The sequence below is a fragment of the Ricinus communis genome, chromosome 6, assembly GCF_019578655.1.
Source record: "Ricinus communis isolate WT05 ecotype wild-type chromosome 6, ASM1957865v1, whole genome shotgun sequence".
In the NCBI taxonomy this organism is placed as follows: Eukaryota; Viridiplantae; Streptophyta; class Magnoliopsida; order Malpighiales; family Euphorbiaceae; genus Ricinus; species Ricinus communis.
This window is the reverse complement of record NC_063261.1, coordinates 20,765,765-20,781,135: the sequence shown is the minus strand read 5'-3', so window position 1 is coordinate 20,781,135 and position 15,371 is coordinate 20,765,765. Positions and strand designations below refer to the sequence as shown.

General features: G+C 35.2%; 1 protein-coding gene across 6 annotated transcripts in view; it reads right to left on the bottom strand.

Annotated features, from left to right (window-relative positions):
- The window catches only part of LOC8275357 (ADP-ribosylation factor GTPase-activating protein AGD4), a 32,780-nt gene that overhangs the window by 12,427 nt on the left and 4,982 nt on the right, over positions 1-15,371 (bottom strand). For 5 of the 6 annotated variants that reach the window (XM_048375537.1, XM_025157241.2, XM_025157242.2 and 2 more), the window contains 7 exons: positions 14,036-14,098; positions 12,980-13,024; positions 7,348-7,413; positions 6,819-6,866; positions 6,624-6,719; positions 6,485-6,526; positions 4,586-4,801 (listed from right to left, as the gene is read on the bottom strand). In XM_048375537.1, the coding sequence (XP_048231494.1) occupies positions 4,586-4,801; positions 6,485-6,526; positions 6,624-6,719; positions 6,819-6,866; positions 7,348-7,413; positions 12,980-13,024; positions 14,036-14,098 (576 nt within the window). Of the gene's footprint in view, positions 1-4,585; positions 4,802-6,484; positions 6,527-6,623; positions 6,720-6,818; positions 6,867-7,347; positions 7,414-12,339; positions 12,404-12,979; positions 13,025-14,035; positions 14,099-15,371 lie in introns of those variants that run through there. The other variant, XM_015718911.3, reaches the window with a different exon arrangement.

Genomic DNA, 15,371 nt, shown 5'->3' with positions numbered 1-15,371 from the left:
CAATACATGCATATTAGCTTCATGGTTCCAGAATGTACAAATTCCATGGGAGAGTGTTGGCCAGACTACATTAATGGCAATATAAAGCAGGGTTGGAACCCATCTTGCAGCTGGGCTTGTGCTAAATCCAATCTTCTCCACTTATATGCCATTTTTTCGGTATTGATTTTGCCATGTGAGAACATTCTCCAACATTACTCAAGTATAATTGTATTCGGACCAGTAGTCACTTGCCAAACATGGGTCTACTCTTGGAGCCAATTATAAACATATTCTGGCCATTCTTAGAGGCTCTAAGTCAATAAAAGGTTTAGACTCCTATACTAGCCCAAACACTAGGTCTTTAAATACGAGCCCAAATTCATCCAACTGTTGGATTATCTTCAGCTCTAATATCTTGTAAAGATTCTATGGATCTTGAGAGTATAGACCAAATTAAATTAGGGACCATATAAGTGGGATTTGAACACATCTTGCATAAAATCAATTGCCTTGTGCTAAAGCTCAATCTTCTCTAAAGATCAGCATTGGTTTGTTCGAATACCAAACAAAACCAGAAAAAACAAAACCGCCATCTTAAACAAACCAAACCAAACAAAATGAAATTTGTATAAAACTGAACTGGAATTTTGGTTTGGTCTGTTCGGTAATTCGGTTGAAATAAGAATGTGGGGACAGTGATTGTTGGAGTAAATTGCTCAGTGGATACCAAATTTTTAGACCTTGTATCTAATTTGTACCAATATTTTAATTTTTTTTCATATTCTTTAATTAGATTTAATTCTACAAAAAGCACTGCTTCTCTGGATTGCAGATTCTTGTGCTACAAACCATATGACCATACATCTAATCAACTTATAACCTATACCTCTTGTCCAACCAATAGGAAAATTATTGTTGTTGATGGGTCTTTTACCACTATAGCTGGCATAGGAGACATACAATTGAATCCACCATTCCTATTAAAAATCCTTCATATTCCCATATTATCCACTAATCTAGTATCCATCCAAAAATTGACCAAAGGCATGAATTGCCAAGCTGTTTTTTACTGTTTTCTTTGTGAATTTCAGCACCGAAATTCAAGGAAGAGAACTGAACTTGCCAAAGAAAACGACAGTCTATACTACTTGGAGACTCTAAACGAATCAACTATTACAATAGTACCCTCTCTTTGTCTCTCTTAGAACACAATTTGGCATAGTGTATTTAAGAAAGCCAAATGACTTTCCTAATCCTAAAGCAATCAAAGAATCTACTCCTGATCAACTAGTAAATGAAGTTGTTAGAAGTTGTATTTATCCCACATCGGTTGGTTACTGGGCTGTTATAGTATATATAAGTGGATTAGACACCCTCTTCCTTTGAGCTAACTTTTGGGAATGAATTCTACCCAAGTCCATTTATCATGGTATCAAAGCAGGCCTTTGTCTGCAATTGGACCCAGCCTGTTTGCATGTCACGCTAAGCGTGAGGGAAGATGTTTGAAGTTGTATTTATCCCACATCACTTGGTCATTGGGCTGTTATAGTGTATATAAGTGGATTGGGCACCCTCTTCCTTTGAGCCAGCTTTTGGGAATAAGGTCTACCCAAACCCATTTATCAGAGGTAACATATATGTACCTACTTTGCCTGAAATGTCTTGCCTACCAAACCCAAGATAATGATAATGAGTAACCTATTGCCTTAAGGAAGGGAATCTGAGAGTATACCAAGCGACCTTTTATCCCTTATCCACAATGTGTCTTTTTATAGATTTTCGCCTTCCTACGAAACTTCCTTACCAGCATAAATAATATTTCCATTCCTAAAACCTTATCTGAAGCATTATCTAATGAAAAATAGAGGAAAGCTATGAGAGTTGAGTTGGATACAATAGAGAAAAATGCATTTTTAAGATCTTGAACTTTTTAGTTTTATTTTAATGAATCCCTTAATTTATTTTGTTTTATTGAACTCTTGTATTTCATTTTTGTATTGATTAAGGACTCAATAGTCCTTAATGAAAGCAAAAATAGAAGCACAAGGGCTCAGTTAAACAAATAAAAATCTCATAATATATGTGCCAGAAGTCCTTAATCCAAGCAAAAATAAAAGAACGAGGGCTCAATAGAACAAAAGAAAAATTGCAGCTCTCAACAAAATAAAACTGAAGAGTTCAGGGACTTAATGATGAGTTTTACCAAAAATAAAAAAATTGGGAGTTAGTACATTTGCCAAAAGGACTTTGATGTAGAGGGCTGATAAATCTCTAGAGAGGTATAAGGCAAAATTAGTTGCTAAAGGATGTACTCAGACATATGGGTAACATAGTGAAGATTATTTTATCTTTGGCAACTATCTATAATTGGGAATTAAAAGTTTTGATGTAAAGAATGCAAATTTACATGGAGATCTAAGAAAAGAAACATATATGGATATTCCTACTGAATTCAGTGATAATATGGCAGATAATAGAATTGTAAGTTGAAGAAAGCTCTTTGCAGTCTTAAGCAATCACCGAAAGCATGGTTTGGCAGATTTGCTAAAGTAATGTCGGGTATGGGTTATAAACAAAGCCAAGGGGATCATATTTTGTTTATTAAACATTCAAATCAAGGGGAGTTACAGACTTCTTAGTCTATGTTGATGATATAATTATGAATGTCAACAATGACAAGGAGAGACAAGCAGTGAAGAAATGTTTAATTAGGGAGTTTGAAACAAAGGAGCTAGGGGTATTGAAGTGCTCAATTAAAATGGGGTATCTTTATTTCACAGCAAAAGCAATGTTCTTGATCTCCTAAAAGAAATAGGGAGATTAGCTTGTAAGCCGGCTCCAACTCCTATAGACCTTGATCATAAACATGGTAAAGCCAATGAAGAGTCTGCTATTAGTCGAGAAATATACCAAACTTTAGTTGGAAAGCTTATTTATCGATCGCATAAAAGGCCAGATACTGCACATTTTGTTAGTGTGATAAGTCAATTTATGCATGATCCTAAAGAAGTTTATTTCTAGGTAGCTTACCGAGATCCAGACTATTTAAAAGGAAGCGGAGGGAAAGGGATTCTTTTCAAGAGAAATCGTGAATTCTTGAAGCATATACTGAAGTTGATTATGCAGGCTCACCAATTGATAGAAGGTCTAGTTGGTATTGTACTCTTTTGGGTGGCAATCTTGTAACATGGAGGAGTAAGAAACAGAATGTTGTGGCTAGATCAAATGCAGAAGCAAAATTAAGATCCATGGCTTTGGGGACTTGTGAAGTGTTCTTGATATGAAAGAGAGTGGTCCAATGAGATTGTAATGTGATAATAAATCAGCCATGAGTAATCGCACAATAATCCTGTGCAACATGATTGAACTAAACATGTTGAGACTAATAGGATTTCATCAAAGAAAATTTGTACAGTGGATTGATTTGGATGCCCTATGTTCGAGCTGGGGGGTCAACTTGCAGATGTTCTTACAAAAGAACCAAGTACTCAAGTATCTAAAGATATTATTGGCAAGTTGAGAATGATAAATCCATATTCACTAGCTTGAGGGGGATTGTGGAAACTTTGTCAACCAGTAACTCTGTCAACCAGCCATACGAATTCTTCTTTCCTAATTAGTAATTCTTTATTTATACCCTAATTAGTGTATAGGCTGTATTCTTTCCTTATTACTTAGATTTTTGTATTCTAGGACATGATTCTAGGATATATCCTAAATTAAATATGTTGTAAAATATGTGTAAGATTATTCATAATAAAATAGGTAGTATCCCAATTTTCTACACAACCTAGAAATTTTAAGATAAATACCATGATGCTTGCCATTAAGACAAACAAGAAACTCTGCTTTTACTTTGCAGAAGAAATATATATGATATAGCTTGGTCAGTTCAGTTTAACCAGTTTTTTCTTGACAAAAACCGAACAGAACTGATATTTCTGAAAATAAAGATTGAAAACCGAACTGAATGAAATCTAACCAAATTCTAGTTTGGTTCAGTAATTCAGTTTGAAACGAATAGTGCTCAACCCTAATCTTCTCCATTTATATTCCACTTTATTTCTTTATACTTTTTCCATGTGGGATTACATTCTCCAACACAGAAAAAGGATGTAAGGCAAGCGCGACAAAGGATGAGAGTAAACATATGGAAAAAGGTATATAGCATAGTAATGAGCTCATCATACACATTAAGAAAAGTCCTAGGTCCATGTTGTGACGAGAAGACTAGGTTTTTTCATCAAAGATGGAACCATAAATGGAGCTGATCAAAAGTTCAAAATAAAAATAAAACAGCAATTCAATTTCAATTAAAGTACGCAAACAGTCAATAGCATAATAAAGTTGATGGCCAGGGCATCACCAGAATCAAGCAATTTCAGAAGTTTCTAATACAACATGCCCTAGGGAGAATCAAAAGACAAGGAATAGAATAGGTTAATGATATTAATCATAAATTAAAACCTTAATATGAATTTTATGAGTGTTGCATCATTTGTCAAATAATTCTCAATGTGCTCAAGGAAAATAAGATAATACTAAGACATATAGGAGGGGAAAGAAATATAATATCTAGGAAAGATGCAGATTGGTTACTTACTTCCCCTTTTGCAGTGGAATGCATAATTGCTTCTATGTTTTTAAAAGAGCTCATGCCAACAACATGAATGCCATCCGCACTTGTTGAAGGTTCTATATTACTAGAAGCATGAATACTGTTGAACTCAGCTTGGGTCCTGAACTCCTGAATCCTTTTTGCAAGTTTATCTTGTTCACTATTCGCTAGTTCTTTTGATTGCTGAGCATATGTTAATACCTGCTTTAGGAAAAGCAGTTCATTCATCACAAACTAAGGTTTCCTGAAGAAAGCCGCGCTTCTTGTTTAAATTTAATGACTAAGAGAAAAAGCATGCAAACTTATCACCCAAAGGACATAATAGTTACAAGACAGGCATCAATAACTATCAAGAAAATCATATAAATCAACGGTGCTACTGAAGACAATAACAAGCATACCTTCTATGCACGGATTCTAGTTAACTAATAACATCTATTTTCATATTTCAAATGAACATTCATTGATGGACTATAAAAGTTGCAAATTTAAATCTTAGTTATAGGGTATTAAAATAAATGCATAATTGATTAGATAACATAATATTGGCCTTATTTAAGTCAACTTTAACTTTTCTGCTAAAGTTCACTCCCTCAACTCTCAACAGATATGGTATCATAGAACAGTCTACTGCAGCCTGCATTAATATGACACAAGCCGCTGAAGGTTTTGTTATCAACCACCATTTTCGTTCTACAATAAAACTGTCTATCTTTTAACTGGATCTTCTTGCTGTTTTTGGCCCACCAAACCCATCCAACAACTATTGCCATATCCCAAATAAAATCTCCATCAGACTATCTTTACTTTCTGCTAATTACCTGATTCAATGTGTTTCATTTGTCATTAAATCAATTATTTCATTTCCATCTAACCACCGTCATTTCTATCATGAAAAATCTCATTTACACATTGTTTCTTCAATTCCAACACTTGCTATCAGACACCATAGCTAGTCGAATCAAAATCCTATGTAACTTTTAATTCAGCTTAAGGACTAATAACACATCTATGCTTTACATTTCCTGCTTTGTCTGTGGTTGTTACATTTTCTAGAATTTTCAGAAATGATTTGATTTTGAAATATGGTTTGTCAGAGCACTGTTGGTTTTGATCTTAGGTTATTTCACCTTGGATAACATGCAATGGATAGTGTCTCTAGTTCCTTCCTAAGATTGGTCGTTTATGTTGTACCTCTAGCTCCAAAAGCTGAAGTAATCCATACAGAGCTGTCTACTACAACAAATTAACTACACAGCCGCATGCTTTCTTTTATCTGCCTAAGCCTGAATAAGTTTCAAAATCTATATGCCTAAATTCAATGGATGGGGCCAAAATAAACCTTCTTGCATGGTTAAGTCAAACTGTGCAGTGTGGGGAATAAAGAGACTGAAAGTTAATAATTTCTTGTCAACAATTACCTATTACTAATTCGGCTATTGACTCAGCATACTATAATTCAAGTTGTGCGCTCCTTTAAGGTAGGTTGTAGACTTTAGGAGTTGTTGCTCAGTGTGCTTTAAGGATTATTGTTGGAATTCACTACAGAAAAAAAAAAATAGTTTGACCTTGAAGTCTGTAGGTCAAGAGAAAATAGGGCTGCACTAGGTGGATCCACTTGGTTTGTTATGTCGTGCACTTAGAGCACACCTTTGACAACTCTACATAAACATATGAATCTCACTTCACATGAGAAAATCACAATGTAATATCATTAAAAGAAAAAAAAAATTCACTTCACGAATTTGCCGTTTGTTCTCTAACCAAAAATTACTGTTTGCTTCCTGTTTCAAAATTATACAAAATAAAAAATAGATAAAAGATGAACACGCTAACCAAATGATGGTTAAATTTTCTACAATTAGAACTGAACTGGCATCTCACCTGGTGAATAAATGGCTCCATTTGGCTTAATAGTTCATACCCCTAAATCAAAAAGAAAGAAAATGAATACGTCCACACAGAATAGAGCACTCAGTGCATATAAAGTGAAGGTGATGTCTACTGGACAATCTAATCAGACCAGCTTAAAATATCTGAGATGAGCATCCATAATTGCACTTATAGATTCCAAGAACTCGTATTTCTTTTTTGCTTCAATATTCACTAGCGCGCTAACCTGAATCCCTTAAGACCAAGGAGACAGAGTTATTAGAGGCAGGAATCATACAAAACCTGAAGTAGAAAAGCTAGATAAAAGTTCAGATGATATACGCACTAGATTAAAGCGGCTTCGCTCAAATGCTGACTTTGAGTTCTGCATATCCTGTTAAGAAAAAAGGGGCAGTAAACTCCTTTGGCTCATTAATAATTAAATTTTTTTTAGGGTGGTGGGGTTGGGGAAGCAGACATGATCTCGAAGGAGACTTGAAGACCTTGTTGTGACTATGAACAAACAAAACATCAAAACTCATCCAATCAAAAAACTATGCCATTTTAGTGAATCAACCTATATTCAGCAACAGGTCAATGAAATTTGACAGAGACACATAACGAAAACTGAATAATTGAAAATAAATGGCATTTGAAACTAAAAACGTAATTAATAGGTTTATTGCTAGTTCCAACAATGTCTACCAGCTTCTGAGTCTGCATCATTTTTCGACCTCCCATTTGTTTACATCGAATGTGAAACACAATGAATTTAAATGACTGATCATTCATGTGAACAAATGGACTATGGTGGATACATGCCGTTAGGTTAGAGAAGTCTTAAAAATTTAATGCTGTTCAGAAACAGAGAATACCTCTTCTAATTCTTCAATAATGTTTCCACGAGTATTTTTCTTCAAAGATACAAACTTTTCACGTGACTGCCAAAGGAAAGAAACCAGGTATTAGTGTCTTAAAGCTCTAATTTTGTTACAAGAATTGGAAAACAACAATACATTAAGATATTATTTCCAACCAAAGGTGCCACAAAATGCTAAACTATTTTGTGCATTCAGTAACAAACAAAATCTTCCAGATTTTCTGGATAATGCTAAACTATTTCGTGCAAGAGAAGCTTCATATTGTGACTATTTGTTTTAGTTATTAAACCCTTGACCAATTTTATCAAACAAAATCTCATTGAGAGAAACTTAAAAAGAAAATCAGCAAAGTCTATAATTGCATTAATTTGTATAGAGTTGACTTTGTAATCAATTAACATTGAGGATTAAAGATAAAATTGCTCTTCAAGATCAAGGGTCGTGGTGTCAGATATCAAAAATTGTATTCAATAACAAACTAAAATGCTTATAAAGGTTCATCAGTATAAAGAACAAATAAAGCGTTACTAAGAGCCACTATAGAAATAAAATTACAAAATTGTTAAACTAATAAGAGCATTAGAAAAAGGACATAAGTCCCTGAGCTAGTTGTTACTTGTTAGGCAACTATGGCTATGGTGTCATAGTTGTCCATATGGATGCTTTTGGCATGTTCCACGTGTAAAAAATCATTTTCATACGAAATCAATTAATATAGGAATGTAGCCAACATCCCTAGCACTACCCTAATAAAGGCAGTACTTGTGTAAAGACCCACCCTTTCTCCAAGAAGGACTTGCATTATGATTAAAAGGTAAATACACTTCATCATTTACTCACTACATATATAAATGAAAGAATAACTCGAGGGCACAAAAATGGAAGTAAGGCAACTGAGTGGGTTTTGGAACGTCGCATACATAGCCCCAAGTGAAAAGTTGATCTCACTTTAACTTCCATAATTTCAACTATTAGCCAAAACTTAGTTTCCATGACTAGGAATCTTCAAACCACAGGGTAGTTTTTTGAACTTTACCCTTTTTTTATTTAAAGATACTAATGTTTTTACTTCCCCATTTAATGTTCACAAAGGTTTTATAGAACCAGGAAAAATGATTGAATATCGAAGTAAGGTAGTACTTTTTGAAACTTGAGATAATTTAAACTTTAATAAGTTTACAGTCGAACTCTGAAAATTTCTCTAGTGCTTGGTTGCTTTTGTCTACATTCGTTCTCTTTTATTTCTCTTAGGGAATACCTAGTCTAATATTCAAAGCACAACAGAAAGCACCATCTCAACCCCAAAACTTGAATACACATGTGACACACAATCACCTTTAACTTTCAACTCTTATTCCTCCCTATCCCCCAAAGAAAAAAGAAAAAAACAGAGAAGCGGGAAAAAGAACTGCTTAAGCCCAGATTTTCCTATAGCCAAGAATTTCCAACAACTTTATTCCTAGCAAATTAAGGAGAAACTCTGGTTATTGAAAATACATGCATTCCTCTCCATTCAAATGTAACATCAGACTGCAGAAAAGCAAAATTCCAGAGAACTTTTATGTCTTATCTCAAATGAATAAAAGTCTCTAACGACCCGGAGCAAATATAGTTCTTTGAAAAAATAGTAAAGCAGCTATTATTAATTGTCCTCGCCATCTCACAACCAAAAACATATTAGATGAGACCAACTATGTGTTTTCAAAAGCACCACACACAAATCAGAAGTGTAACACCCGGAATTTTTTTCTATATTTAATAATGAGTTTTTATTTAAGTTAATTTTAGCTTCATTATTATTGGGTTTAATTTGAAATGATTTAATGAAAAAAATTTAATATTAATCAAATAAATGAGTTATTTTCTATACCCAATTAGTTTGAAATTTTAAGAAATTATTCAAGTAAATTATTTGAGAAATGATTATATTTTGGTTATTCAAATTTTTTTCCAAATGCATATTTATATAAGTAAAATTATATATCGGAAAATTTTGGAAGAAATTATAAAGGATGTTTTAATAAAAGAATTTTGGGAAAATTGGTATTATAATTGATTAGTAGTACTAAATTTTAAGTTGGAAATTGATTATTTAATTTAATTGTGTGTTAGGACTAAATTGGAAATTTATTTTGGAATAAGGATTGAAAGTATAATGTTATTTTTATGGGGTTTTAATGGAAATTTGTGAGTTTGGTATTTTCGTAAATAAATATGTCGGTCAGGGGTATTTTTGTAATTGTGTATTTTCAATAATTCGGATTTGGCCCAAATTAATTAGTTAAGGGCTTAATTGAAAGGCTAAAAAGAAGTTTGGGGGTCAAATTGGAATTCTGCGGGATGAAATTGTAAGTAATTAAGAAAGTTGAGGGACTAAATTGTAATAAGGAAAAGTTCAGGGGTCAAATGTTGATATTGAAGGGAAAGAAATCGGGGAGAGAGAAAGTAGATCGGGAGAGAGAGAGAGAGGGCGATGGCCGAAGAAGAAGGGGAGGAAGGCGGCGTCGCGTTGTCGCGTGGCGGCCGTCGGGGCGTGGGCCGGTAGGAGCGGAGCGGCGTCTGGCGGCGGCAGCGGCGGCGGCCGAAGAGCGGGCGGCTTCCAGGCGTGTTCGGCCCGGCGTTGTTGGCCGAGTTGGGTGGCGATCGGCTCCTCTCGGCGAGAGCTTTCTTTTAGCGGCGACGCTGTGGTGGCCGGATACTGGAAGATCCGGTGGAGAGAGATAATGGTGGCAGCCGGCTGGCTTTTCCGGCGAGCTCCGGCCGGAGGATGGATGATCGGAGGACATATCCCGACTCTCATCTCAAGCTTCGCGATGGCACGATTTCGTGGCGATCGGGCTTCGTTTGCAAATCGACGGCCGTGATCGTCAGAAATCTCTCCCGGATGGTCGGGTGTCGGATCAGAAAATCGGAAGCGTGGATCGTCATCGCTGTCGTTGTGAGTCCGATGGTGTGTTCGGATCGTCGATCGGACTCCGGCGGCTGGAGGCGAGTCGACCGAGCGACCGAGCATCTCGGTAATTATCTTTGGCCCGTTAATTTTGGAATTCTTGGTTTAATTGTGTCTATTGGATTATATTGTGTATTTGATGATATTGTGAGTCAAAAATAATTGTCTGTCAGTTTGCTTGCCCCGTATTTTGTGCTGTGTGGCGGAGTCGGGAAATAGTGAAGTTTGGGGACCCGACTCCCGTTGTTTATATTGTTGGATATTTGGAGTGTTTTTCTGGCAGGTCCTAGACCCGTTTTTACGGGGGGTAATGTTCGTGTTGTAGGGAGGTTCTCACGGGATTTTCAGAATTCTCCCGTCGAGATTCTTAGACAGTCAGTCCTAGGAGTCTAGACCTAGGATTAATGATCGATTGTCTCGGTATTCATAAATTGTTTTCCGTGATTAGATGATCATGCATTGGCTCGCTCCAACCGAGGCACCGGAGCAGAGCTAGGAGGTCGCCCAATCCTGTGAGTTAAAGTCATTTAATCATTGCACTATTGCTAAGTCTGATTTAATATGCTATTTTGAAAGTTTATGCATAATATGGTTATTAGTATCGCAACGTAAATGATTTCACTGGACTATTAATTATTGAAAATAATATAAATATTATTATTAGTAACGTTATAATAATACAGATATTATTATTCTGTCGACACGAATTGCACGTTGCCTTATCCTAAATTTTTAATCTTTATTTCGATAAGTGTTGAATGATTTCATTAGACAATGATATTTATTAAATGTGGTGATTGCGATTTGGGAAATGTGGCTTGTAGAACATGCCGCTCGATGGGTTACATCCAATGATCATGGATATAAGATTATTATGGATTTGTCCGCCTGATCAAGCATTGCTCTCTGAGTTGATTGATGGAGTTAAGGTCCCCGATCGAGCGATGCTCTCTGGCTTATTTGGAATTCAAGTGTTCAGCCGGAGGTAAGGACCCCGATCGAGCTTGCTTCTGGATTAAGAGAGCCGAAAGGCTATTAGAATTTGGGGTTAGGGTTCTCTTGAGCCACTCGTCCCGTAAAAGTAAAAATATATTTTTATTTATTCATTTATTTATTTATTATGGTATGATTATAATATGGATTGTATTTACGTGCATGGTTGATATTTTGATTCGAATGATTAATATTTTATGTGAAGGAAATAGTAGGGTATGATTATAGTATAGTTTGATATCGATTTGAATAATCTATGTTTTCCGAGAAGAAGCAATAGTCCCTAGATTATTTGATTTTAACTCACTCTCGAGTCTCCATTTATATTTTTTTCAGATTCGGATCATAGTCCTCTCGCGACTCTTATTCAAGAACTCCTTCATCATCGGGTGATGTATTTGATTTGGTATGTAAATTGGTAAATCTTAGATTCTCCGCGGTAGTAATAGTAAATATATCAGTTGTAAATTTTCGAGCTCGCCCTAGTTTTTCCAAGTATTTATGTAGAATGTAGCTATTAAGATAATTTGTGGTTTTAATAATATTAATTTGAGATGAGATTTGTTTAAATCAGTTAGTGTCAGGCTTACTACGGGTTTCGGTGGCCTTAAGCCTACCCATTCCCTAGTGCCGGTCACGGGCCCACGGGTGGGGTCGTGACAAGAAGGTAAGGCCAATTGGACTCTCTTTTAACCCTTATATCAAAGATATTAAAAAAAAATGATATTACTCAGTTGGCCCCTCAAGATCTTACAATAATTTCCTTTGTATTACCTTCTTTATATTATAGTGTTTTGTGCTTATCTTATACTTGCCCCTATTCTAGGAATTTCAGTGCTGCCCCTATATTGAATGTGATTAAATGTTATAGGATGTTGCACCTTCTAAAGTTAGTCAGTCTTATAGACCATCAAATGCTATTAGGCATCAGGTAATTCACTCAAAACACCTAAAGAAAGTTGTCATCCATTAACCATTATTAACTTTTTTAAACAAATAAGAAAAATATGTATTAGTTCTAACACATGCATACACTGCCTTACTTCAACGATCAGTGTGTACATCATTCCTCTTGTAGGAGCAGAACACACTACCCCACCAAGATACCTGCAACACCAAATACATGGACCCAAATCTCTTTTATTACATGTCGTTTTGCTATGTAAGCCAGAAATTTTCATATAAAGGTCGGTAAAGCTATAAAACCCAACACGAAGGTCAGAAAAACATGAAAATGCCCAGTTATGCAATGAAAATGCCCAGTTATGCAGACGCATGCTCCCTTCAGATCCTACACACCATAAGTCATATAAAGGTCCTAAATAGACCATTCGGATACTACAAGGGGAGAAGCGCACTATTTCTTATTTCATTGTAAAAGACAACATGAGCCTCTTCCAATAAGATTCTTCCACTAGCACTGTAGCCACAGAACCCCACTAAAAAGGTAGAGAATAAAGAAAGAAAAAAAGGAGGAAAAAGAGGAAGAAATTTCAGCACATACATAATCCATGTACATGTGCATGCATCCTAGGGAAAGATAAAGCGGAGGAATCTAAATCTGTTAAGTTAGTTCTATGTGTTTGTATTTATATGATATTACATTTAACATTGTCGACGTAATACGAACTTCAGATTGAAACCATTATAACTGCAATAAAAAGCACTTGCAATCAGTAATACCTGATCATAAGCATGGATAGCTTTGTCATAGCGTTTGCGAGATTCCTGTAGGAAAAAAAAAAAGACATTACTTTACAATTCTAGCCCTCAGAAGTATCGCCATTAAAAATTTTTAATCTCTTTAACATTACAAACATTAGTCATCTATCCTAAGACATGAACTTCAATTCCAGTGGACAAAATAGTGACGCCTTATTGTATTACCTTATGTTACTTTATTTTTGTTCCTCTTCATATTCTAGTAATGTGCCATCAGAAAATATAGTGGAAGAATAATTAAGAATTAAGTAAACGTTTTTTCTCTATATTAATTACAACTGCTAGAGCCTATAGTCTTGTGTCTTCAGGAATCAACAAACAAATGCTCTTCAACAAGAAAATACACAGCCTAATTCTCTAAATCATTTCCTATGCGGAGAAAAAGGAAAAGTGAAACGATTTCACATGCCTTTTCTAAATACAAAAACAGTCTTCTCTTTCTCTAAATATTTTTCCATTAGCCCCCGCTTGTGAAGAAGACGCCTCCATATTTGATCTTCCAAGCATCAAACCATATTGGCTTCCATAACTTGAAGCACTTGGAAAAGGAATTTCCATAGGATAGATAATGATTCTAGTCAGCCCAATCATTTCTGCAGCTTTAAATTTTTCTTTCCAAGGCACCAGCATGTCCTTTGACTTTTAGCATCTATTGGTAATTAGTCAACTACACTATCTATCTCTACTTCAAGCAAAATTGGTAGCTAAAGCTTCTCTAACAGTTTATTTAGCAGATATACAATGAGATTCGAGAGCCATTTTAATTATTTTTGTTTTAGTTATTTCTCTTATGTTCTCATAGGAGAATGTCTTACTTCCCAGTACTTAATTTTCCCTCTTAATAAAAAACCTTTTCTAATCAAGAAAACCAAAAGAGAAAAGCAAATGTCATTCATATGGTTTGTGATAGCATAATGATGGAAATCTAGAACTCCACATGTCATGATGTTGATAAGCAGTCTTTTGTTTTCCAACTTGATGGATTATCATAAACTCTATAATTGCACAATGAAGCACCTTAGCATTTTGTAGATCAACATCCATAAAGTGCACCAATCGATCAATTAGCACATGCTCTACCTGTAATAGAGAAAACGTCACAAGTAGGATATGAGCAACATTTCGAATGAAACATCAAAAGATAAACAAGGTCTTTTCTTTGCAACTGTGATGACAATACATTGAGCATTACCTACAAGGAAAAGTACTAAAAGCATCTATTAAAATTTAATAGCAAAAGCATTTTCCCAAAACTTACACAGTAAGATATCAAATTTAGTTTATGTGCATGATGGCTAAAAATTATGCCTTCCATCATTCTTTCCTTTTTCAACTCAAAAAGTGTCATTAATTAGAGAGGCAATATGAGAACGTGAATTGACTAGCACAAAACTTCTTCAACCAGTAAGTTATCTACCTATCCCCACATTCATGTTGATTATAAAGAAATCCTAATACTTTTGGATAGTGGCAACACCCATAGGTTCCTACAGAATAGGTTAGCTTCCCAAATAAACTCTAAATTAGTGAAAGCTACTCCTTTTTGTGTCACAACAGGATTTAGGAATAAGGTAATCAGCAACAATAAATGTTGAATTTCAATTGGAGTACGAGTCAACATGCATTTTGCTTCAAATTTAGAACGTTGGACATTAATGAACAAGACCTGGTAATAGGTATTGATTGGATGAAAACTCTTAATCTTGCTTGTTATGACTTTCTAAAGAAACAAGTCACTGTTCACAGGCATAATAGTGATAGAAGGTATAGGAAGAGGCCAATTAAAATGCTTACTGGAAAGAAGTTGCACAATGCTTTTTGAAAGGAGATGGTGCAAGTATTGGCACAACCTTTTTCTATGCAAGTTCAAGCCCTTGATAATCAGGTTGAACTTCATACGGATCTCTCTAAATTACTACTTGAGTTTTGATGATATTTTACAAGAACCAAAGCAACTTCCTCCCTCAAGATTTCAAGTTCATGCTATTCCATTAAAACCTAATGCATAACCAATCAACTCGAGGCCATACAAGTATTCGTTCTTACAAAAGAATGAAATCAAAAAACTGGTGAAAGAAATGTTGCAGTCCTCTATTATCCAACCAAGTAACAGTCTCTTTGCATCTAACATTTTGCTAGTCAAGAAGAAAGATTGCCTCAAGAGGTTTTCTGTTGATTATAGGCAACTCCACTCCATGACCAATTAAAGATAAGTTTCCTATACTTGTTAGTGATGAGTTATTAGATAAGTTTGAATGGAGCTGTTTTCTTTTCTAAATTGGATTTAAGAGTTCGCGATCATCATACTCCAATGAAATCTGAGGACAAACATAAGACAGCATTCAAGACCTAT